Source organism: Ammodytes marinus (assembly GCF_949987685.1).
Source record: "Ammodytes marinus genome assembly, chromosome: 20".
Classification (NCBI taxonomy): domain Eukaryota; kingdom Metazoa; phylum Chordata; class Actinopteri; order Uranoscopiformes; family Ammodytidae; genus Ammodytes; species Ammodytes marinus.
Window position 1 is genome coordinate 12639956 of NC_137224.1, and position 26570 is coordinate 12666525.

Below are 26570 nucleotides of genomic sequence, written 5' to 3' on the forward strand. Positions count from 1 at the left end.
TTCAATAGTTTACGTGGCTTGTGTCTCCAAATTATTACAGAAAATAGTTATAGGCAGGGCATATGTTGTTTACAGAGCACATAATTAATCAGATTTCGCCTCTCAAAGTGCACCAGATTGATGCATTTAACTTTAAAAAGGATAAGGTTTCTTCTGCAGGGGCATGCCCCCAGACCCCCCTAGAATGTCCATTCTCACCCAGCAGGATCTAAAAATCCTGTGAGAAACACCACATGTACAAACGTACTGAATGTGAAAGCATAACCCTATGCCCTCATTTTTAACAGGCTGTCAAAAGAGGCTCATCCCAAATGGGGTTCGTTTTGGTCAATTTCTTCTAGAAATTTGGTACGCACGCGGCACGCATACTCTTTATCAGCTCTTACCACCGGGCCTAAACAAAATTCTAGGGGAAACACTGGACTTTATCGCTGATGCAGGCACGTCACATGATTTCTCCTCTTTATTTCAATCAGCATCTGAGCACTTGTCAGAAATGAGAAAACAATTTGCAGCTTATTTCAAAGAGGATTATCGCTCTTTTGCGTGGGTTCGAGATCCCTTTGTGTGCACATCAAATGAGCTGTCGATTGATATGCAGGAGCAGCTTATTGAGCTGAAGAGTGACAGTAGGCTGAAGGAACTTTTTACCTCCTGCCCTCTCTCGTCATTCTGGGCAGCATTGATGCAGGAATACCCTCAACTTGGTGACATAGCCTTGAAGATTCTCCTCCCTTTCGCGTCGACATATCTGTGTGAGGCAGGATTCTCAAAAATGACTGCACTCAAAACAAAATACCGCAATCGTGCACAAATTGAGGATGATTTGAGGCTATGTTTATCAAACATTGCGCCAAGAATTGAGGATCTTTGCAAGGCAAAGCAGGCTTAGATCTCACATTAAAATCGCCTACCTGCAAGCTTCTGTCCAACATGCAGATGATTAATATTCCAGGGGTTGAAGTGGGACGGCTCCTCAGATAAATTAATAAATAAATAGTAGTGCTGTCAAACGATTAAAATATTTAATCGCGATTAATCACATAAATGTCATAGTTAAGTCACAATTAATCACACATTTGTATCTATTCTAAATGTTTCTATTTAGGCTACTATTTTCTTCTCTTCTAAGGAGATTTAAAAAAAAAAACATTTCCTCAGTGTCTCATTGATACAATCTCATAATTAGCTTTTAAAGTGCACCAGAATGATGCATTTAACGTTAAAATATAAGAAATTTCCGGACCCCAACCCTAAACCCAATGTTCAACTCACTGGCCTAGCCCTTGTGATAATAACAATAACAGATTATCTATCTATCTATCTATCTATCTATCTATCTATCTATCTATCTATCTATCTATCTATCTATCTATCTATCTATCTATCTATCTAGCTGTGTAGGGTGGTGTGGGGGGAGGGGGAGGGGGGTGTTGTCAGGGGCGGTGGGGGGGCCCAACTGCAATGACCCAGCTTTGGGGGGGGCCCAGCTTGCAGAAGGTTGAGAACCCCTGTCTTAAGAGAACAACCTCTCGCTCCAGGCACACTGCCCTCTCCACTCCTCATCTCTCCTCCCTGAGGTAAGAAGGAGAATGGCAGCACAGAGGGACACTAATGTCTCCTTGGGTGTCTTTGTGTGTGTGCTGTCGAGCGTGTGTGCACGACGTGAGTATATGTACAGTAGTTATGTATGAAGCAGCTATGTTTATTCTTAGATGTACCAGAGATGTGCTTGTTTTGTTGTCTAACTACATTTGTGCGTTCAGTTTGCGCGCATCCTCAGCAGCAAAAGTATTGAAGTAGAAGTCTCTGTGCCAGATGTCAAGAGCCATCAGCCATTCTAAAATCTAATTGTTTGCAAAGGCACACAAACACTTAAGGAGTATTTTGTGCTCTTGTATTTCTTAGTCTTTTACCCCACCGCAAAGCTGTCCTGTCCTACTAAGTGTGTGTTGATGAATAATCAGTTACCGACTACCGAGTAAGAATTAAGAGAAGCATTAAGATGGTTTGCCTAAAATGATTCTCATCCTTAAAAAAAATATTCCATCCATTCGCTAAAACAACCTGTGCTTTGTCCCCCAAGACTACAACATTTTTCCCACAACCCCCCTTTTCAATTTAGTAAAATGTTGTTGAATTAAGTGGCAGCCCCATGCCGACATCGAAGGTCCATGTTCACACCGCTCTCTCATCTCTCCAGAATCCCACCTTACCGAGGGCTGCAAACAGCAACGACGACAACAGCACATGTCAACACTTCATGTTTGATGACAGATGATTTTTCCCTCTGGCAATCTTCATAACTGTCAGGCCTCTTTCATCTCCAGCAAGCGAGCAAAGTCATTGTGTCAGTCGCACGGAGACTTTGTCAAAGCAATTGGTTTAGATTTGGAGCAGGGATTGCAAATGTATTATTCGTTTCTGTCTGCAGCAGCTGACATGGGAGCTTTCCATCAAAAGTGATGAGACTTTTTATATGTAGCTTAATTGTGTAGCTATATTACATAATGTAAGTTATACGTCCAGTGTTTCTCCCAGAAAATGTCTTAGTCAAGGTGGTCACCGACCCGGGCCATGGGAGGCGCGGCGCAAAGGGCCGCGGCGAAAATGTTGGGGGTATTTTGCTCAAAGATGCCAATGCGCAGTAAAGAAATAAACAACTGTTAATTTGATTACAAAAATACAACAGACACTAAACTTACTGAAACTTGGCTGGGCCTTCACTCTCATGCATTCATCAAACTTTTCTCTGCGCTGTCTGAGCTGATAGATAGGCTGTGTTGCCACGGTGATGTGGAGTCTTAAACTGTCCTACACTCTAAAAAAGAATACACTGCCTCAACTTAAAAACCTATGCTAACTATTTGCATGCCTCTTTTTAAGTTGTCCCAACTTTTGGCATTATTGAGTTCATTGTATGAGTCTTTTGTAGTCATACTAATGCAATTACATGAGTAGATCCAACATAATTTGCTTTGACCTCTGAAAGCATAATTAAGTTGAACCAACTTAATATTAATTCGAAAGATATGGGGATATTAAGTGTTCAAATTACTTATTTAAGCTAATCTAACTTAATGTATTTCTTTCATCCTACTCAAAAATGTCAACGCAAACAGTTAGCTTACTTTTTTGTGTTTGAGTAACTTATTTCACTTATGTAAGAATAAAGAAGAAACAGCAATTCCAGTTTTCACAGTTTATTTTAGCACTTTTACCATGAAGAATAACAACAAAATAAACATTCCCACTTCCAATAATATCATACATCCTGGAATGAATCACATTTTTCGCACTGTATTTTATCTTTAAAAAAATATATAATAAAACAGAAAATGAATTTACCTGTAGTTACCTTCCCAAGGGATCAATAAAGTGTCTCTCAATAGAAAATAATTAAAATAAATATACAAGTGCAAAGTAAAAGACATCTTTGGTATTGTCAGTGTTGGCAAAATCTGCAAATCTGCTTCTAATGTTCTGTCCACACAAAACAGAGTGGGTGACGGACACAATTAGTGAGGGACTTAAAAAGGGATAGTTGATTATTTTCAAAGTGTGGTTGTATTTCTGTACTTATGCATAGTTAGTCTGTTACCTCATGGAGATGGTGATAAGCAATGTCACATTAAGGAGTTTGGGGGAGACATTGCTGTAACAGAAGTCAACCTTGTACTGTTGCAAAGGGGTCCAGCAGGAAAACGCTTTTTCACCACGTATAGACCTAACAATATCCCTTCAATTGTGCGCTAAATGTAGCATATTTTCAGTGCTTTAGTTTGACGCTAGACAACTGTTTTATTTTTTAAAAATGTTTCAAGTGTAGTTCGGCCATGTTTTACCAACAATACGGCCAACTTGAGGCCGAACAACGTTTGGAAAAAAAAGGTAAAAAATTAACGTCTTGTCTGACGACAAACTAAAGCAGTGAAAAAATCCTACACTTAGCGTTTTTTTTGCATTTATGTTAAAAAAAAATTCTCTGCTGACCCCCTTCTGCAAAAGTACAAGGCTGACTTTCGCAATATACATTTTTCCCTCAAACTCCTTAAAATGACAGTACTGCTCGCCATCTCTATAAGGTATCAGACTAACTATGCATAAGAACCCTATACAACCCCACTTCAAAAATACTGAACTATCTCTTTAATAACAGAAACACCTAAAGGCACAAACTACATTCTCGAAGGATAATCATTAAGTTGAACCAACAACAACTCTAAAGCATTACTCAACATTGTTATCATCTGCCATTATGCTTTACTTTATGCAAAGTGGAACCAATAAACTGGCAGTTTAACTGCACAACAACACTTTATGTTTCCTGCTGAATCTATTTTAAGACAGAAGTTTATTTTTGAGAGACATTACCCTCGGGCTGGCTTTCAGGTCATCTAGCTCAAGGAGTATTTTCTGAAATACCTTGAAGGTTTTGATCAGTTCTTTTGGGTAGCTTAGGTTGAGCGCATATATCAGCCCCATTAGCAAGGCGCAAGCTCTTGGTAGATCCAGGTCATCCAGGACTTCGGTCCTTCGATGACTACCCTTGTTTTGGCAGTATCAGACAAGGCACCTCTCCTGACAATAATCTTTATCACGTCATCAGTGAAGTCCATTTCTCCATCCTGGTATAAGAAGGTCAGAATAAACATTTCAGTGTTTTAAGTCATAAAAATAAGAGTAGCAAAACGTAGAGTTAACTGTCTGATCTTTGGTGTCCAGATTTACCTACCAAGCTTTCTTTGAAGAGATCCTCCTCCTTTTCTCTGAGATACACCACGAGACAACGGATAGCCACCTCTCTCCTCCTTTCCACTGAATTATCCTGTGAATGAGAAAAACAATCTTACAACTGCTCCTCCATTAGGATGCATTTTAATAATTACATAACTGGGAAAAGAGGACTGAAAGGTAAAGTGTCAGGGGTCTGGACTGAACCAACTGAATATTTTTTTCTTTTTATCAAATATAACACACTTATTTAGTTTACACCTCAATTAAGCGTTACAGAAACATTACTAGCATGTTCCTCTTGGTTTTTTTTTGGCCAAATAGCAATGTTTTTTTAAATGCTCTACTAAAAATAAAAAAGTGTAGTGCCACCCCATTAATTGGATTAAATCCAACCCATAGAGGTGCAGCAGGAGAACAGCACATAAGAGCTGAGCTGACTAATCAGAATTGTAGCTGCTGGTTTGTGGGTTGGACTTCAATTGTTGCTCTTTTAAATTAATTAATACACAGGTAGTGCATAGAGTTATGGGAATATCTGCTTAAACTGTTAGCACTGTTATGCCAAACAAGATACGTCTTGTTCAGGACAGAAATGGACACATTTGTTTCAACAGAAGGCTGAGGAGAATCAAACACTGAAAATAACAAAACGTGAGTTGATTTTGTGGCATAAAACTGCAATGATTTTTCTTAGCCTCTTTGGGGAACAGGACCAGGACCAAGCAGTATACAACATGCGATATATTATCCCATTCAAGTTATGGTGGATGTTTCACATGCATTGTGTCAGAAAAGTCCTGAATACTGAATTGAGCCTTGAATACCAACGTAACAACCGAACAGTGGACTATTTTAATTACTCGGGCCAGCCCTGATGATCACACACCCACAACACGAGCTAATAAGAATAAAACATTGATTCATACCTCTAGCAGCATGTTACTTATGCGCTGGATCTTCATTTTTGCAGCTCCTCCTGTTGAGGAGGCCATGGACATTATTTTCGGGGAGTACTGGTCCAGTTTTGCCATGAACGTGGTTCCCAAGTTTGCAGTGGTGATTCGTCTGAATTCTTCATTTATCTGCACACAACAAATGAAAATTTGAAATAAAGGCACAATCAAAAAAGTTTTATATGTGCTGTAGAAATAGCTAATCGAAAACCAAGTACCTCTCTGTGTTACAAGATGGTTCAGTTAAGCAAACACAGAAAGAACAGAAAAAACAGAAGCCTGCATTAAACTCGAACTGAAAATAGGCCTACCAGTATATTTGTATGTTATCCTGATGTACTGTGTTCGAACTAAGTAACAGCTAACATGCCCTATTATTTTACATTAGCTACAGAGTTGGCACTTGCTGCTTCCAACAGGCTTTATTACCCAACTTTGCCCTTACACACTCAAAAACAACAACGTGAAGACCAACACTTTACCCAGTGCCACCCACACTCACTTTTATCTCAAGCTACATAAGTCAAGTGTGCCAATAAAGTCGGCTTGCTCTGGAACAATACAACCGAAAAAGGCTAGCTTGCTAACGTTAGCTAATGCCGTAGCCTACTATCAAGCTGCTAATTTATCTTAGAATTTCTGGTGAAGTGCCGCGTAAAAACGATGTACTGCACTGTGTGATACAGTTGGTAATTTTGGCGAATAAAAGCAAAACGACTTAGTGCTGTTACTTACCCTATGATAGCATACTCGACGTGAACTCCGACTTCTTCCCCTTCTTTCACTTGTGGTGGACAACGTGGTCTGGCTGTGTGACCGCAGTGCGTGGCAGCGAAACATGTCCGGGCAAATTCAGGCGCCTACTTAACTTTCAAAATATGTACAGTTGAAACTAACCAGAAAGACAAGTTGGACTAACTTATTATTTCAAAAGTGTTGAGTGGACGCATAAATATTAATTCAAAATTGATACATTGATAAGTTAACACATTCTTCTAAATATTAAGTTTGACCCACTTATTTAGAATAAGTTGTCAATGGAATAATTCAAGTTCATGTAACAAACTCGTTTTTTTATGCCGAAAAACGTCTGTATTTTAAGCGTAATGAACTAATCCCCTGAATCATTTTTTAGAGTGTAGCTTTGCAGAGCACTTCTTTCTGTTCAGCTAAATATCCCCATAGAACCGCACTGCGTTTATTATCGCCACAGGTTAAAAGTCGGGTTGCTTCTGCTCGTTTAACTCTCCCGCTTGCATGCCGTAGTCGCGCGTGAAGCGGTACGGTCGCGCGCGCAAAGCCGCAGACACATATGCCTCGTTTCCACCGAGTAGAGCGGGTCGTGTCGGAGCGGCTCAGAGCGGGACAGCTCACTTTTAAGAATCTCGGTGGTGTTTCCACCGCCGACCCTACCCTTACTGGTAGGGCGGGGTTTAGGCTGGACTGCGATAGCCGCTGCCAGAATATGGGTCAAACTATCGGGCTGTGGAACAACTGTGGTACAGCCAGCGGTCTTTCGTTTTTGCTTGGTCAAACCAGCCGCTTCTTTATTTATTCCCCCCGTGTTGTTGTGAGCACAGAGACGGCTCGGTGCAACTGATAGACAGTGAGCGAGCAGCGCTGGCTGCGGCAGCTACGTGACGTCGTAGCAGTGGGACACAGTGTAGCCAACTGATTCATTTAATGACGAGGAAAAACAAAACACAATAAACAGTGCCGCGCTCACGTTTTCGCCAAAATACAAGACTCTCTTCACTCTAGCCGAGGTGACTACTACACACGGCGGAAATTATTATTTCTACCAACTGTGGTTAAGCCAGCGGTCTCTCGTTTTTGCTTGGTCAAACCAGCCGCTTCTTTATTTATTCTCCCCGTGTTGTTGTGAGCGTGTATTTACTACTATCTATGGCGTAAACACACAGAGATGGCTCGGTGCAACTCATAGAGACAGTGAGCGAACAGTGCTGTCTGCGGCAGCTACGTGACTAGCAGTGGGACACAGTGTAACCAACTGATTAATTTATTGATGAGGAAAAACACCACACAATAAACAGTGCTGTGCTCACATTTTTAGCCAAAACACAAGACTCTCTTCACTCTTGCCGAGATGACTACACATGGCGGAAATGATTCTTTCGACCAATCAAATGACGGCAGTGTGTAACTCCGCCTTTTAGGCACCCTTTCAGGCGGCTAGTACCCCTACGGAGGAGTACTGAGATTAGGAGCGGCTCAGAGCAGTTAGGTGCGCTTAAACCGTACCCTATCCAACTTTTGGCAAATGAACAGCCAAACTATCCGGACCGAACCGCTCCGATCCGACCCGCTCTAATCGGTGGAAACGAGGCAATAGTGAATCTCAATACAGGGGTTGCGGTCTACGAAGGCTGCATTTGAAGACCGATTGCGTCATAGCGGCGCGCAAAGGTTGTTCCATTTGCAAGGCTCCTTGCAAGGCTCCCCAGATGCGGCCGAGAAATGCAGCCTTCGTTTTACGGTTTTGAAGGCTGCATCAGATGTAGGCTATCCTTCGCGGCCCAACATATCCCAAGATTCATTGCGTTTTTTTCAGAGATGCCATAAAATAAAATAAATAATAACAAAACAGCAACGTGTTGCTCCATCTTCTTAACTTTTATCTTCCTTTGTTTTTTTCTTGTACTTTTTTTTCTTTTCGTCTGGTAGGCAACTTTTTTTTCTTTTTTCCTCCGTTGACAAGGCTGTTTCCATTGGCAGCAATCAAGGTTGCTAGGCAGCACAGGAGTGGCGAGTCATCACGCAAGGTAACGGCTTGTTACGCAAACTGGAAATGCTCGTAAACAGAGCGAAACGGAGACCGGCGGAGACCGTCTCGTTTAACAACGCTCGTTGGCCTTGGAATCGGCCTTCACAGGCTATGGCCTTCATAGACCGAGAGACCGCGTCCTTCCAAGGATGCGGTCTCTGTAATGGGATACAGCTAGAGAGCAGCTGATAGAGAAACGCTTGGAGATACCTGCGCACATTTATTTACCGCATATCACAGCCTTTCGCGCAGTTATGACGATGCAAAAGCACAAATCGCGCTAGCTAGTACATTAATTGTGCAGCACAAAAAAATATATTAATTGCCTTAGCAATAAAGCGCTGGGGGAAACACTGACGTCATGATAAAAAAAAACCACAGCCATAATTCAGGCACTTATTAAAAGGATGCATTGTCATTTTGTACAAAACTAACAACAAACTCCCTCACTACCAACTCAATTTATATGTGTGTTTTCTACTCGTATACACGCAGAAACAGGCGCACACACCTTTTGTCCTTGGCTCTGTGTTTAGTGAAGCTGCTCTAAAAGTGCCCACTTCAGCTCCTTAGTTCCCCAGTGTCGCAGACCTGGGCCAGTAGCCAATAGCTTACAGTGGAGAGAGATACAAGAGTTCAAGAGAGAATGAGAGAGAGACCTCACCTTAACAAAACCCATCTTTTTGTAGCAAGATCCACAGTGCAGCCTGCTGCTTGTGACTTCCTTGCTCCTAGTCTAAATTCTCTCATGGCATGGCATCATCAATGAACAATTATTTTTGTAATGTTTCACTGGTAGTTAAGACAATTATGGGGCCTTTCGTCAGACTACAAGGAGTGAAAGCTTTACAACCATCACTGAAATTGAGCAAACCGGTAAAAATCATAGTGGTAGTGTGTGTGTGGTGGTGGTGGAGATATCAGCAAGGATGCCTCCAGGCTGTAAAAAAAAGGGTACTAACCAGAAACAGAGCAGAGAGATACAGAAAGTACACAATCCCTGATTGAAGATAGGTCACAAAGGCTTAAAGAAATGTAAAGGGCTAGGAAAAGCCTACAAAAGCACTGCTAATCGTGTGTGGGCCACCTATGGCTGTCTGATTGGATTCATTCCACATACTGGGCTCTGTGTTGGGAAATCAAGTGAGCCGAGTCTTGCCAGATTCTCCCTGCTTCGCTGTGAGACATTTGGCCTTTGTGCGACAGTCATTAGCACTGCCTTTCCAAGGTTGGCCCAGAGCCCAGGGCCTGAGAGGAAAGTGTGCTACCCTATCTGTCCATAGGAGGCAGGGTGTACCTTCTTCATTATGTCAACACAAAGACAAGCCTCACAGCGAAACGGAATGTTAGCAAAATAGCAGTACGAGCCATGGCTGTTAGTATGTGCATTTTTTTGTATCTGATTTCACATGGTGAGTCTAAACTGCTTTAACCGTGAATAAAATATCAGTTCAGTATGTATTATCATCAGATGATATAAACGGTGTCTGATGTACTGTACAGTAACCATGTGTCTTTGGTTTCCTTTATTATCTAAAAAAGTTAACATGATTTAAAAAGAAAAAACACCAAAAATACTTAGGATAAAATGTGTCCCTTCTACACTGACGATTCAAACAAATTTAAATGGCCCGTCAAATGAATTAAACTAAAATTAAACACAGGTGTCAGTCACCACTTCACAGATATAATATAACACATGGTCTTTCAGTCAGTGTACTGCAACTGTCACAGAGGGTTTCTCTTGTGACTAACTGTGCTTCAAAATATATAATGCCAAACACAAGGTTTCTGAATGCCTCAACTGTAAACACTGGTAACCACACCAAAAGCCCTGATCTGAAAATGTTGTTTACTTTATACGCTCGATGCCAGTTAAACTGATAAGATATAATAATTCCATTACACTTCCACACTCCTTATCTGTGCATAGGCTTCGTGTATCTAACAGCAACATAACAAGCAAACTTCCTGGTGTTTAAACGTTTGGCAGAAGAAAATGGCTGCATGCAGTGCATGCCCAGACTAATTAGCTGGTAGCTAGACTTCAAGGAAAAAGGTGTGTATTAGTAGGAAAGTATTTCCCAGTAAATGTAACTGTACTAACTCGTTCATTATTGGTTGGGTGTGGTTGCCAGTGTACTTTATAGTGTAGTTAATCCACAGTTTGTGAGGTGAAAACTTGTAAGAAGGACTTACATGTCTCTGACAGGGAACTGATGCCACTGCACAGTAACGCCAGCTGACAGCAGAGAAATACTGCAACCAAGGATATATGTTTTCGTAGATTTAGGAACATCCAACAGCAAAACCGATTTCATCTATTCTCTACGGTATAAGTATGTGACTTAAAACATTGGGTAGTCACAGTCCCCCATCGTGTACAATGAGACCATTTCAAATGGAGCACAGCACTGCTTTTAATTTTAACTAGAAACTGTTTTCATGGTGTAGTGTCCAAAAAAACCTTTACACTGTATTTCTCAGAGCTATCATTGCTGAATCTCCTTTTTTTAACCTCTATCTTAAAAGCTCAGTTTAAGAGGCTGTCTTTTATCATGTCTTCCAAAAGCCCAGTCTTCTAGGTTCCTGGACACAGGTTTTCAGAAAGGTGGAGGTCGATACAATTAGTTTTTTTCTCATTCTTTGGGAGCCTCTAGTCACGCCAGGGACCGTATTAATGTTGAGAAACCATGAAAAAGTGAATTTTGCATAATAGTTGACCTTTAAGAAACTTAATATTTAGGGTTTCCTGAGCTACGGGGTTGATGCAAGTTTAAGACAGTCAGGTCTATGAAGCTTAATAAATTATCAATAGGGGAATCAATAATGCAAATAGTCAGGTACCATCTTGATTTTCCTGATACAGCTGCAAAACAATGCACTAATCCCTGCTTGCTTCAGTTCGACCTGTGAAATGTTTTGTAATGTTCTAGCAAATTGATGAAGTATAGAAGGCCTGCATAAGAATCAGTTAACATTCTTAATAGTTTTGCTTTATTCTCCTACTTATATTTCTTCCTTAAGATATCAGTCATGTCATACTGTGCATTTTAGTCAGCTATGCTATTATTACTTTTTACAACAACAAAACAAGTTTGCCCAAGGGAATGATCAGTTTGATTTGTTATTTTTTGCAAGCTTCCCCCGATTGTATGTAAGCATTCTCAAAGGTTACTAAACCTATTGAATAGGGTTGGAACATGTGATAAGAGCGATTATTGGTCAACTGTGTAACTCCCTTTGCGCGGCAAGCTCCAGATGTAATCCACAGTCTACACACACATCAAAACACACACTCAAATAAAGTGCGTCACTCTTGGAATAAATATTTACAAGCGAACACAGGGAATGAGCTGGAGAGGTAGATGCTGTGGCTTATAAAAACGTTATGCTAGAAGAATGTCCTGGTTATTGTGCACTTGATGATGAACCGGTTTAACAGCTGCAACCATAGAAGTGGCAGGAATGAAGGTAGTGATTTTCATACTATACTGTGACCCAGGGCTTTCAGAGCACTGGCATCACCGCTAAAGCTTTTTTATGTTTTTTACTCCATCCACACAAACATCTATGGCAGACAGAACGTTGATGCAAACTGAGTGGTTTAACAGAGTAGGGCTATTATATTTTTTTAAATGAAACAGACAAGCTGTAAAAGAAGGATAATTAATGTTGAAATATCCTTCTACATCCAAACACACACATAACACTTTATTGCCACACTTGCGAAAGCCAACTGAGGAATTTCTTTACCCCTTTACCAATGGATTCAGCAGCTTTACTAGCAAAAAGGTTTGTTTGTGACTTCATTGAGGGATTCTTCTTGCCTGCCTGATCAGAGCAGCCTTTTCACTTGAATAAATATGTTTTCCCCCTAACATGCATTCCTTCCCTGCCTTTCACAGGAGTTGATGAGTCAGGGGCAAAGACACAAGGATTAATTGTATAGGAGCCGCCACTCTATCTGCCAGGTAATATGCTGTGACATGAATATGACTCATTTCTCAACCTTGACAGTTCTCCCGAATTAATTTGTTACAACAAAACAGTATGGACTTGAGCCGCTGACTGCTACTTATCTGAGGCTAGTATCTACAGCCCGATAGTGAAGCCAGGGAAGTCACAGGGGGGGGGACAACACAACAAGATAATGGGGCGGATTTGTTAGAACGACTGTGAGAGCCCTTTTTAAATGAGTAAGGGGACTTTTTTCTAAATATAAATATAAAGCCAGAATAGGTTTCTAAAATGTTAGCCTGTTGACTTGGCAGAAGAACAAAGACTCCAAGCAGAGCAAACTGGACAAAAGGTCTTCTGAATAAGTGCCCTTAGGCAGAGACGTCCCCATGACACGCAACGCTGAAACTGTACACTGAAAGCAATTTGAACAAACTGAATAAATATTCCACCTCCGAGGAAAATTGTTTCTACAAGACGGGTGTGACGTTGTAGAAACAAGGGTGAGGTTGTGTAAATGTTATGTGTCAGGATAATGCCTCGCTTGAGAATATCTGGGCCTGATTATTGTTTTTTTATTTTGTGAAGTCAAAGACTGTGTATTGCTGTTGTGGTTAGGGATGGGACCAATCCAATATCTGTATTGGGTGTATGCTGTGTGCTGCATTAACATACAGCACAACTACTTTTATGTTGTTCAGATTTACGAGGTAGCCATTATTTTTTTTTACTTATTTGATATGGTTCTTGATAGTGCAGAATAGATCATAATTTCATTACACAGTTTTTACATTTTTATTTCTAATATTTACTCTTAAAAACCTGATAAAGGAGTAGTCAATTTGCACATTGCTCTATTTGAAATTATCTTACCATACTTTTGAAGTCATGGAAACAGTTGAGATATATTGCTTTGGGATACATCTATATTTGATACATTTTTGTCAATCTTTTGCAAGAAAGCACAGCTGTGGTATCGCAATCAGTATCTTTACAGGGAGGTATCCAAATGAAAGTATTGAAACCGGATAGGAGAGGGAAAACCGAAGAGATAAAAAAAAACGATTCGGTGCATCTCTCTAGTAGTGGTTGTTTCTATGCAAGCCTGACCCAGATGATCCCACACCTTATGGTAAAGGCCGCGTACCCAAGAACTATGGGATGGGAACTTACAAGCATTCATCCATGAACAAAAGAGACACTGAGAATGCAAATGCTGCTCAGGACAGGGGAAAAGAAACAGAAAGAATAACAGCCCCTGACCTCTATGCTGTACCCTTGGTGAATATTTCACGACCAGTGCTCATTTCTGACGAGTGAATCTGTCAACGGTGGAGACAGCTGACATGTGAATCTTTAAGCAGAGGAAACTGTCAGGCCGGGTTTTTGGCCGACATCAGAAGCGCAGAGCAAAGCAAAGTGAGAGCGAGCAGTAAGCTGGCAGGAAGCTCCAGAATCAGCGTGAAAGAAGGGGGAAGAAATGGCAGGGGCACAATGGGGCTGCCGCTGTGCTTGACTGAAGTTCCTGCGGGCACCAAGACCCTGAGGGCAGGAGATCTGCTGACACAGAGCAGCATTCAGACAGAGGGGAACTTCTCAAGAGTTTTACTTCCTGTTACCAAGATACACAGTGGAACCTCAAAAGCAGGAACCAGTCAAAAGAAACGCTTGCCTTGAGGTTTCTCTAGCTAGCTCATTGGCTTCTATCTCAGATCACTAAACAGTCACATGTATAATCAGCAGGTTATCTTGTGATCTACAAGAGGTGTAATTTGCCTGCAAGGTCGTCTTCCCGTGTGCCAGGTTACCATGTGTGGTCTTATCTAGGGCCCAGTGAATTAGGTTACTGAACATATGCTACAGATTTCCATGGCAACAAGAGTGAGGGGGATCTGGAATCATGTCAGTTTGCAATGCAATGCCAATAGGTTAGGCATCACTGCTCTGTTTTCCACACCGTGCCTCAGCCACAGTGGGACAAAGCCTGCGTGCCAAATCTTTTCCAGTGGCTCGGAGACTGTCCCAACACGGCCCCATCTTCATCAGACAAGCAATAGCGAGGGAGGACGCGATGACATAATGAAGACATAAACACGGCCGGTGACCACGCTGGGAGAAACCAAGTGGACCCAGTTTTAATCCTATTAAAGGGAGGAGAGCCAGTGGAATGGAGCTGCTGCGATAAACACCGTCATCCATCACTGCTGTGGCAGTACAAACTCTGGGATCGACTCCGGAGAGAGCAGATACTCATTTTTAAGGGTTCAGGGCTTCAAAGGCCATGTGCAACGCAACATGCAGGCACTTCGGGGTTGATATAAAATGAAGCCCAATAGCCCATTCATATTTGTTAATTCAAGCAACAATGGAATTTGGATGAAACTGCTACTATTAAAAGTGGAGTCAGCTAATCTGGAGAAAGCTTGATGTCAAAATAACTTTGTCAAATTCATTAAATCTCCTCAATATCCGCTACCTCTCCGTACTGATCGGAGATGGGAAAACAGCCTAGTCAATGCTATCTATATGCTAAGCTACTGATCAGCGTATACTTTGGCTTTGATCCCTGACTCTACCTTTAAACTGGAGAAAAGATTGAGACAGTTACGAAACCTTGTGGCTGCACCCCTGATGCACATCTTAATCTGCTGAATGGGTTTGTTGTCTTGAGTGCAACGTCACAGTTCAGGTACTGACTCAGTGCACACTGCACACAAACACTTCCCAAAGTCAATGGGTCGCTGCTGGGTGAAAATAAATTGGAACCAAGGACAAGGCTGCCTGTGCAGTCTCCGGGCTAAGAAAAACAAGGGAAAGAAAACATTTTTTAGGACAATATTTTAGGTAATAAACTGTATGAGAAGGACTGCGGGTTAAGCTGGGCTCATAGTGTTCTGTTGTTTCTATATTTCATGCTCTGTCACAGTTCAGCAAAGCTTGCCTAACGTTGTTAGGCTCACACAGCAGCAGTGTGTACATGATGTGCATAAGACTGAGTTAGAGTGTGTGTGTGAGAGAGGGGGGTGGGGAGGGAACAAGGGTAGATAGGAGGGCATGCATGTTCCAAGAGCTACTGCACAGTGTTTCTAAAAGCTCTATTGTCAGGGTGTGTGTGTGTGTGTGTGTGTGTGTGTGTCCATCTCTGCCTGCCTCCCAGCAGTAGACTGAAATGGAGTGCACTGTGTCTCTGTGTGTTTATATGCTCAGCTGACAGAGGGTGGAGTCTTATTGGCAATGGAGGCAGAGGCTTGTTGCTAGAGAGATGCACGCAGTGGAAGAGAGTCTATTGAAAAAAGAAAAGAAAAAAAAGTTACAGTCATCATACAGTCAAAAAAAGTTGACTGTATGATGCAAAACAAGTCTACACCGACAGTATGCCCTACTTGAGTTTCATTCATGCATCGAGCTACAGTTGGTGGAGAAAACCAACCAGCCCCGTCTATCTTTTTTTTGTTTAAGTAAGCAATGGAAGCCATGACAGCCTTAACTGTTAAATGTAGAGCAACTGCAAGAAAAGCACTGAAGGCGGCAGGGCAGGCATCAAGAAAGATGAAAGCCCAACTGGAGACCGATGCTGAATAAATAATGACATCCATTGAGGGGGAAATGTGATCACGGCTCTCTGAAAATCAATAACTAACAACCGGACCATGATGCCCTGAGTGACTCAGCAACAACTTCAATACACTACAGGCGGTCGATATCAACTGCCTGTTCTCGTTCCGGGAGACATGACCTGAAAAAGCTAAAGGAAAAAACTGGAAACAGTTCTCAACACATTTCTGTGAGGGGTGATTGAGAAGATTATGTTCTGGAAGAGATGAAACTGCTGGTTGAGCCGCACATTCAGACGTAGCTTCTTACCAGTGCTTTCTGTGTTGACAGTGACTCGGAAAGCAATGACTGGAACAATGGACTATTGCAGCACAGTATCTATTGTAGATACAGTAATGGAAAAATAAATGATCTTGTTCATCTATTGACAAATTATATGAACAGCAGGTCTCACTCCAAGTTCCGCTAATAGTTTGCGATGCTTAACGTAACACATCTGCTAGTAGCTCAATAAGAGGTTTGTTCTAAACTCTTAATAGGTGTTGGTCTGAAAACTTCTAAGAATGTCCGACCATCATACTAAGAAGCCTAAGAAGTTTTTCTGTTGGTGGAAATAGGAATGTTTCCCGAGTGAAAGATTACCAGTTACCAGGGTGAACTTGAAGAGAATGCATACACTCCAGTTTGTATCATTTCCAAAATGATCAAAAAATATATCAAAGATTGTTTAGAAACCTGACAAAAAACGTGACACCAGAACTCATCCTCTAATGAACCATGGCCTGCTTTTAGTAGGCCGCACAGAGGACAAACACAGGTCACTCTTTCTGTCCGGTCAATCCACTCAGCACTGCATAACATCTAGTACATATTGCACAGCTGCCCTGGGATGGACCAATGGGAGGGAATTTTGGGTTTACAAATCCGGCTTAGCCAGATTTCGGATGCATCATAGAAAAACATCAAAACGCAGGCTTTGGTTAGATAAGCCTGATAAAACTGGGGATTTGATCCATCGCTGTGAGGTGTTTGAATCCTCTGTAAGCGATTCTGAAAAGGGAAGTAGTAAGTAACTCAAAGGAAAAACGCTGATTAACAGTGTCAGTTTTGAAATAAAGTCCACACATCCAAATACTGAAGCGGAAGACGATCAAAAGAAGCTCTTCAAAATAATGCCACGCAACCCTGTCTCATCAAAATTAAAGGATGAGTAGGCGATACGGGAGAACACTTGTTGTCAAAAAACACTTCTTATCAAATTCAGTGAATATCTCCTCACAATCTGCTACCTGTCCATGTGTACACGCTGAAAAAAAATCCAGTGTAAAATACCTGGGCTCATGGTAAGATAGATATTCACTGATTTGACAAAAAGTGATTTAGAAAACAAGCATTCATCAGAATTGCTTATTCCACTTTTAAAAGACTGCCCAGCCAACTGAGATATATAGTTCCCCGGCTGGAACCGTTTGCATGGTGTGGGCTCTTACCTGCGCTCTCGATGTGGCAGTGCGTGATGCTGCTGGCGTGTGATGAAGGTGGTGCCCCAGACCGGGCTGCTGTGGCTGTTCCTGAGCCAGCCCACGGGGGGCGACCAAGGGTACGGGGTGCTGCGGAAACCATGGTCTGACTCTGTCTCTGCAGTGAGAGACGATGCCGAGCTCCCCATTACCACGCCGATAGGAAAATAGTCTCTGGATTGCACTCCGATAGGGGGAACCACTCGTTTTGATTTTCCCCTTGAAGAGTGCAAAAGTTGACAAGGGATCCACAGTTCTTTTCAGTGAGACATGACTGAGATATGCCGATTGGCAGCTACCCTTATGTGTTTGTATTCGCTGTAAACTTCCTATAGACAACTCTCTGATTTCGAATAGCCCTCTGAGGGTGCTAGAGTAAAACAAAATGGAAAACACAGCAACAGGGAATTGGACAAAAGAGTCACAAAAGAATTGAGCTCAAAATAACTTGCAGGTGGCCAAGTATGTAGATCAGAGTGGATATCCCGGTGCAAGTTCTCGATTCAAATTGTGATTTGATGCTTGGAGCACCGATTCAAATTAGGCAGTTGGTTTCAGAGAGGAGAAGATACAATAAAGACTCGTAGACTTGAAGCTTGTAACACTCTGCATGAGGCCTTCCGTAGTGCCACTCGTAATTCCTCAGCATCTCAGCAGCCAATGTCCAGGACACCAAAAACACACCATGGTCCATAAAGACAGCCAATAGTGATGGATCTTGCTGGAGAGTTTGAAAAAAAAGTGATACAAAATAAATCCACAGAGATACTTTAGAATGCAGTCACTGGAGCAAATCAATGCATTGCATTTCCAGGGAAGGCTGTTGGCAAAACTACAATGCTAATATCCATGTCTCATCTTTCAGACATGTCGGCTGACTAACAGCTGCTGTGAAAGCTTACAAGTAAAAAAGACCACAGCTGCATTTCTCCCACTGGATAAAAACACTCATGTTTGAAATCCTTGGGGAGAGGGATTGCAGGGAACAGACTTTTTTTTGCTGCAGAATTTAACATGTAAAAAAAAAACTCAATTGAACTGCCAGAATTGAACCAGAAGAAAATGTGTTCACTCTTTTGTTAAGGGCCCGCTCTTTAAACTAAAGTTGATATCCGACAGAATGCCAGAGAGGAATGTGGTGTTTCAGGCTGCAGTGCTCTGCAAATGCAGGGACGTGGAGATGATCCTAGTACATCCACTGTCTGAGAGAGAGAGAGAGAGAGAGAGAGAGAGAGAGAGAGAGGGACAGCTTAATGTCTGTCTGATCCCACCGCTGAGGCTGGACTGTCTAGTTCATCAACTTGTGCTATAACATTTCCCGTGGAGTTGCCGGCCTGTCATCATAGAAAGTCTCTACTGGCCTAAAGGCTGAAGAAGGCAGCATGTATCATTCCCAGGAAGCTGTTACGGAGGAGAAACCGCATTTACAGGCGTTTTGATGAGTATCGATGGCTTGTAAAAAGACTGAGGCAAAAGTCTATAATAGCGATGTTCGGTGGTTTGTTTTAGCCGTTATCAACCTTTAGTATCAGCTGATCATCATTGAACCAACACAGACATCACATGGGCTTAAATGAAGGCTACAGTTTTTGTTTCCAGATTTCGAGATTATTACATGACAATTAAATATCTGATCACGCCGGTGCATATATGGGCTTTCAATAGAGCATTACTTGTAAGTGGTCCGTGTCCGTTTCCACATAGCGGTACCGAGGCCAGGGAAGTGTAGGCTATCGTGCACGAGGCGGCACACAGGCTTTAGGAAACGTTACAATAGGTCCCGTTCAAGAAAAGGAGCACTCGGTCGCAAATTTTAACCACCAATGGTCCGCCTGTTCCTTCGACCAGTCCAGCCTTGCGTTCAGCTCATATTCCCGGCGTTCGGGCTGTAGATGCTGCTGTGCGTTGTTGTCTTATGTTGGAGACATCCTCCTCCTCCCTCGCTCGCTCCGGTCCCCGCTGTCGCCCGCTCACAGTGTAGAACTGCTCCATCACAGAAAGCCCGTAGGCTACCCTTGAGTGTGTTAGAAGTCCCGTTGCATGTTCTTATCGCCCCGTTTATGTATTTGGTCAACGGGCTTCGATTCAGCAGCCCCTCTACTGATAACGCGAGTGCAGTAAGTGGACGAGGATGCAGGATTCTCCTCCTAACAGCGGATTACTGGAGTGTCAGCAGAGCGCATGCGCACTGGTTTGGAGAGCAAAGGGGGAAAATTGGGAGGCTGCGTTCAGGAGACTTGAATAACTATGGTAGACGTAGGGGATCTCACTAATAAATGTGGACAGGATCCCAGAGGAACACTTTACAATCCATACGAACTTTAGTGATGGATGCAGAAGGAGAATGTCCATTTTGGGAAAACACTATTTTGTTTGTACAGTTAACAAATCTCATCCAAAACTTACAACCTTTATTTTTTATTTTTTAAAACCTTTACTTAATTCGGCTTAGTTCATTTCTAAATCTCAATATTTCCTTATTATACTTACTTTTAATGCATTTGTATGCCCTGGAAAGCACTTTGAATTCCCTTGTGTCTGAATTGTGCTATATAAATAAACTTGCCCTGCCTTTTTCTATTGGTGTCTTGAAAAGAGCCCCTCAGTTTGAATTGTCAAAGCCAGAGAAAGCAGTGAAAGGGTTAAGAAGAAGACTATACAACGTCAACTGCAACACTCATCATTGCTCAACTGTCCCTGCACATTACTGAGATAAGCCTTCAAACTTTCCCCATCCTCTCCCTTCCACTTCATATCACTCTGCTGCTGACCTCTTTTCTGATCTCTGAGTCTATCTCTCCAAATACGCCGTGCTCCCCCAGCAAAACAGTGCACAAAGATGCAGGCACAACCTTAATATGAAAATACCCAATGGTTTTTTATGTATCCCTTATAGTGCTAAAAACAGTGGGTTATACATTAGCTGTGACCTATTAGCAACGCACTGTGTGGCCAGTCAGCTAGTGTGCTAGTGGAGGTATGGGTGTGTTCCTACTTCCTTCACTAACAGCTCCGAGGAAATTGACTCCAGTTTCTGTTCCTTGACTGTGAAACTGGTTTGCCTGGAAAACTTGACTTCCTCTCAAGTTCCAAAGAACAGGGCAGCCTAATATGTGGAGCAATAATTGCAGGTGACTAAGCCTAAAGTCAAACCCTGCTACCACAGTATAGGCCTACATGGCTGGAGCTGTCAAGAATGCTTGCGTCATACAAAAAGCCAGGCTTACTAGTAGCATAATACCCCCTTTTCAATGACCAAAAGCAAGTGCTGGTCGTGTATTTGCATTTGGGTGTTTTGAGCTAGCCGTGTAACTTAAGGCCACACTCACATTTATAGGCCAGGACATAAATGCAGAAGGAACTACATTTACGAAAGCACTGGTCGTGCGGCCAAGGGACAGCAAAAGCTACAGCCGAGAAGAAATGAAAATGCATATGAACAGGACCAGAAGTCAGAGGACTGCAACCCTTTGTTAAGGGGGTGCACCTGTCCAAGGGCCACATGTCCCCCTGCATGTCAGCACCCAGAGACACAGCAGCTGACCCAGTCTGTGCCAGGGAGAGAGAAGGAAAAGAAAAAGAGAGGGAGAGAGAGAGATTGGATTTCATTTCTACTCTCCAGGCACATTAAGGGAGAAAAGGGGAAAGGGAGGGTGTGAACTGCTTTCATGGTAGCCTACATTGTAAGTTGTCATTTTCTACACCAACAAAAATGTCCTGACTTGTTTGTTTTTTTGTTCCTTCCCAGCGTACATGCTGGAGGCAGAAAACAATAATGATTTAACTAAACTCTACAAGATGACACTCTCATGCAAATAGGCTAATAGATTACACAGAGCAGAGGCACCACCAGTCTAGGCTATATACATTTATTTTGATTGTGAGCCAATTAGATAAGCTATGAGCCTTAGGTCACATATGCTTGAGTGTCCATGAGCAACTCAATGGTGACTCTAGTATCTCTGGAAGATGGAAGTTTAGGCTACATTTCTGACCTTGCCCTCTGACCCTAAAAAGACAAGTGTAGGCTAAGGAACATTTTGTTATTGTATTATCCTGCTGTGTGCAGTGAGGCAGTGGGGATAACCCTCACAGCACAGCCATTAGTGTGAAACCACCGGTTAAATACGAGACAGTCTCACATAATCAATCTATTTGTGGACAAACTGTAAGCCCGTGAGCCCTGTCACCAGTACCAACATTAGCTATACAGTGCCAGCCAGATGAAAACTCCCAGCAATCCAATTGAGACGCCGGGGACCTTGTAAACAAAGACACTCTTCAGTAATTTGGTCGACGCTATCGAAGCTGCACGACAGCGGTGTACTTCGCGAAGTACACTCCAGATTCGGCGATTCTTACCTCAAGTCGGTTGAAATGGGAATTATTCCTGTTTTTCGGTGGTCTTCGCGTTAACTTTTCACAGCCATCGAAACCATAAGTTCTCCCCGGTTTGCACTTTAGCCCTCGTAACCTCTCCAGGCGTTAGCTTCCCGCTCAGCCCCGCTGCTGCTTGTGTCACACATTTGTGACAAACGCGTCCATGTACAGTGTATTTTCAATCCGGCAGGTATTAACGAGACTGATGCTACCGCGTAGGTTTACCTCAAACAGCCCAGGAAGGAAGGGAATCTCCAAGGAGCAAACATAAAGCGGCGTACGTCAAATGCGTAACGGGGGGTAGGCTGCTGCTTCTGGGTGCACGTGAACGTACGTAACCTTCTTTCGAGAATTCCACAGTAGAAAACTCCATTACCCATATCCAACAGGGGCATTTTCAACTAGGATATCCGGGTATGAATGTCGTCACCTTTGGCCAACATAAATAACCAAATATTATGCCAGATTCATATCGAAATCAATTATTTCGTCTTTTCCTCTCCATGTTACCTTTTTTGCTCAAATACATTTGTAATAACCAGATCTATAGCTTGAGTTTACAATCTCAGTTAGTCTACCTCTATTTTTTACAGTATGTGGTCTATCTGCCAGTGTCAAATAGCAGGCACTCTGCTGCTATCTAGTGGAGAAAAAAGTGTAGCCTTCAACTGATATGAGTAATTTGTGAGGCCGAGTCCATGAAAGAGGGCGAGACTAATTGCCATGAAAACACATTTCAAATGTTCAATATCCTGTTGTGTATATAGCCATTTCATATCAGATTACATCATATCATACTACTCCAAGGACTGCTGTTGTTGTTGCTGCTGCTTTTGCAACTATTATCACCCAGGGGTAACTGATGCTGAAGAATGGCTATACTAGTTTAGTAAATTTTTCTTCAATCTATTTTTCTAATGTTTTATTTATTTGAAGCACTTGAACTGCAGCCCAATATGGTCTGCCCTCGAGGAAAGATTCAGTTTGACATATTGAGCTATAGTATTAACCCTATGATCATCACTAAGCTATACTAGCCTACAACTGATCTGCTCCAGTAGGTACTACAATCCTCTGATGATATAAAACAGGATAAATAGCAGAATGTCTTCCTAATGATGTTCGAGGATAACACACTTGTCGGCCTACTTTTTACTATTAATCCATTAACTTCCTTTGAAGTTAGCCTACCCTAATACACCCACCAACAATCCGGGGCTGTTCAAAGTTAAATTCACGAATAAAGATATTTTCTTAATTCAATTTTCCTCGCAGTCCAAGCAAATTCTAGCGATTGATCGCACACAGGACAATTATCCTAATTATAGATTAATGTGTTTTTAGACTTCTCCCTGCTGTGTCATTACTAAAGTATCCTTTGAACTTCCCCAGTTCAAACAATCGGGTTGACACGGCATTAACAGAGATAATCCAGACTCAGGGAGAGTTTCACATGCTACTCTTTATCCCAATTACATGTTAATTTCACTCTTTACAAAAAAAGGAATCGCAGACAATTTAGTTTAATCAACCAAACAAAGTGATAGGCTATATGCTATAGAATATTTATTTCTGTGGAGCTTTCTTTTAGGTGACTATTGTCTGAGGAGTCAGTAAATATAAACTAATAATAATCTTTTACAGTTTTTCTCAGTCGCTTTGGTGCTTTTCTCAGATCAGAATGAAAATTCTCATAACTATTAGTTCAACCTCCGCAACATTTAGTCATTTGAGCACATCATAGTAGCAATTTCTCCTTCCTCTGAACAAATTGCAAATGCTTTTGGACATGTATCAGTTGCTTTCAAACAATTCTCTGCTGTTTTATAACATTGTTATTTGCTTATGTCATGTCAGTCAAAATGAACTATACTTATGGACGCTGAATAGTCGTTCCCAATAAAACTAATAGTCTTCATTTCATTGCTTGAGTCATTACATACAAAATTGTTGAACTAGTTATCAAATTCTGTCAAGCAAATTTTATACCTTTTCTTTATCATAGATACTTTCCTCGCTGCATTGCAAGGGATAATATCCGTTGTGATGTAGATATGTGTGCCAGACAGACAGGAACGTCTGGATGTGCCAGAATGATTTACCTATATATGTTCAGTTACAATATGTCCTGTTATATTGTTCACATTTGTGCACAGCTCTACCAAAAGGGTGTTTTTTTATGTTTGTTCTAAATAAGTGACTGAAGTGTATTTTTCTTTTGCACAATGCTGTAGAATTGCAAAGAGCATATACAGTAAAAATGTGAAACATACGTATTCATTGTCTTGTACTCACTTACTCCCCTAACTACAGCAATGTGTAACTTTACTGTAGTTTTCAAATGGCTGTACAAGTAGTGTATAGTGCTGTCTTGAGCATTTTCAGGTAGTGTCACCGAGTTCTGACCTTTTTTTTGCATTGGAAAACACTGATAGAATAAACTGTCATAATGATAACATGACCAAGCCATTTGACTATCTTGTTCATAAACGATGGTGTCAAGACTTCTCATTTTGATGACACTGGCATGTTTCATTGATATGAATACTTGCTTTTGAGGAATAGACTATCCATTTTTAGCAAGTGACGTACTTTTGCAGATTATCCACTAGGTTTTGCAGTTTGCACAAATTATTTTGAGAAATGCACTAACTGCTGTGCAAATGTTAATAGTGATGTGAGAAAAGCACCAAAGCGACTGAGAAAAACTGTAAATAGAAACATTTCTCAACTATATTTTATGAGTGAATTGGAATAAAGACAAGTTTTGGTTTATAGTTTCCTGAATAGTTAGGCCCAAGTGGCCAATTTATTGACTATAAAAACAACAACCTTCGAGCAATTTTTTTCCCGGCCTAACCTACTTTAGAGCATTACACACTTAGCCCATGGTAGGCTATAGGCCTACATGTAGTCCATGTAGCAATAATAATAACAATGTTGCCTGTTATGCATAACAAGTCCCCATAAACCATCTCTTGGTAGCCTACAATAACAAAAGTGCAGATAATTCCTAGAATGTTAGAGGCATAGGCTATTTTAACTTAACATTTTCATCATGTCAAACAAAAGAAATCATTCAAGAAGCCTTCGATATGAGTAGCCTATTAGGCCTACTACATCTATAGCCTACATTGTGGAATAAGGGTATAGTAGGCTATGGCATACAACTGGTTGCTACAGTAGCCGCTGTATAAATAATAGGTGAGTGAATATAACTAGCTTGGCCTATGTTTTGTTATTCTGCAAGAGCTTCAAAGCAGACAGACAGACATTGAGTTAGAGAGGCTCAGACTGACAAGCTGTAGCATTGCAGTGATTTATCCTCGGGGTTGAGTGAGGCGGAGCAAAGCATCCTTTCATAGAAGCGGGCAGAAGAGTGGAGAATGAGTCTGGGCGGAGAAAGTTACCGCTGGACGGCTTCTCACATGTTGTGTGGGGCTGGTGTTCACCGTTTACAGGATACACACTTAGAGAATGTTAGTACGGCCGAAACAAACTTCACTCTCCGAGCGGAGCGACAAAAGTTAAGTAGCAAGTTGTTACGGTTAGCTAACCACGGTCCGGGAAGGAAAGGAAAGCGAGATTTCCCCGTCAAGAAGGTAGGCTATGAGAATGAATTGTACATTTCTTTAGCTTTTATTTTTTTTAAGCCTCCATTAGACACTTGTGCACTTGTCCTTCGCTAGAGCGAAATAAAGCCATTTTCAGATAACTTTTCACACAGTGTTTTTTCCCCCGATATAAGTTTTTAGAAACGTCTTGGAGTTGCTAGCTAGCCCACTTTTCTAAACTCTGGCTAGGTGTATTGTATTCAATGGCTAGTGTCGGTGCGTACACACTGTTGTCATGACAATGCTAGGGAAACCCAGCGCGAGGCACGTTGGGAGACAAAAGACACCAGCTTCAGTGTTGAGCTAGCCTGGGCTAAGACTTCCCCTCTCAACAAGAAACAAATAACTCCCCTTAAAGTTCACCGAAACTCGTAGACAAAAGCACAAGTGGTGTCTCTTATACTCTGCTGCGTGACAATATCAAAGAAAAGACAGTCAGCTTTGCTAATAGTTTGTCATTGGTATCCTGTGTCAGTGGAAAGAGGAGCACTCTGGGAGGTAAGAGGGTCAGAGCAGAGGGATATGTGAAAACTTTTGGGCCAAGGTGTGTCCTGTGTTTATATGAGACGAATTGTGACCCTGCTAGTCAGGAAAAGGATGCTTTCAGTTGGCCCTTTGCTTCTTTTTTTCTTTTTTTTATGGCCAACACACATGTGGAAATGACTGGAGAGTGGACATGGACAACACCCAGGGGAAAAAAGATGTGTGTGTGTGTGTGTGTGTGTGTGTGTGTGTGTGTGTGTGTGTGTGTGTAAGATGCTTGCACCATGCAGGGCCACAAAAAAAGTCTGTCATTGTATGTTTCATATTGTGCAAACGTGTGTGTGTAGAGTAGACGGTAGGAAGGTGAGGTCATGGTCACTTTGCATGGTTTCACCGATTCTTGTAAAGACACAAGGGGGGCACAATGGAAGTGGAGGTGGAAGGGGGGGGGGGGGGGCTTTATTTATATCACTACGACAGATGTTGCCGTACTCACACATCCAGTGCACACACCCAGACAAAGCAGAGCAGGCAGCTCCTGGCACAAGCGTGGCTTATGTCGAGCAGGATAAGCTCTCCCCTC

At 41.9% G+C, this 26570-nt stretch overlaps 2 protein-coding genes across 2 annotated transcripts in view; both read right to left on the reverse strand.

Annotated features, from left to right (window-relative positions):
- Positions 1 to 22014, reverse strand: part of capn15 (calpain 15) — a 56926-nt gene extending 34912 nt beyond the window's left edge. The window contains exon 1 of the mRNA XM_080049673.1: positions 21873 to 22014. The gene's annotated coding sequence lies outside the window, so the exon portion shown is untranslated. The remainder of the gene's footprint in view (positions 1 to 21872) is intronic.
- Positions 4331 to 6530, reverse strand: LOC307266488 (uncharacterized protein; the record flags this gene model as incomplete). Its single annotated transcript, XM_080048524.1, has 4 exons — positions 4331 to 4628; positions 4736 to 4828; positions 5664 to 5819; positions 6426 to 6530. The coding sequence occupies 4 exons, from the start codon at positions 6528 to 6530 to the stop codon at positions 4485 to 4487; spliced, it is 498 nt and encodes a 165-aa protein (XP_079904650.1). The 3' UTR covers positions 4331 to 4484.
- Positions 22015 to 26570: the final 4556 nt, after the last annotated feature.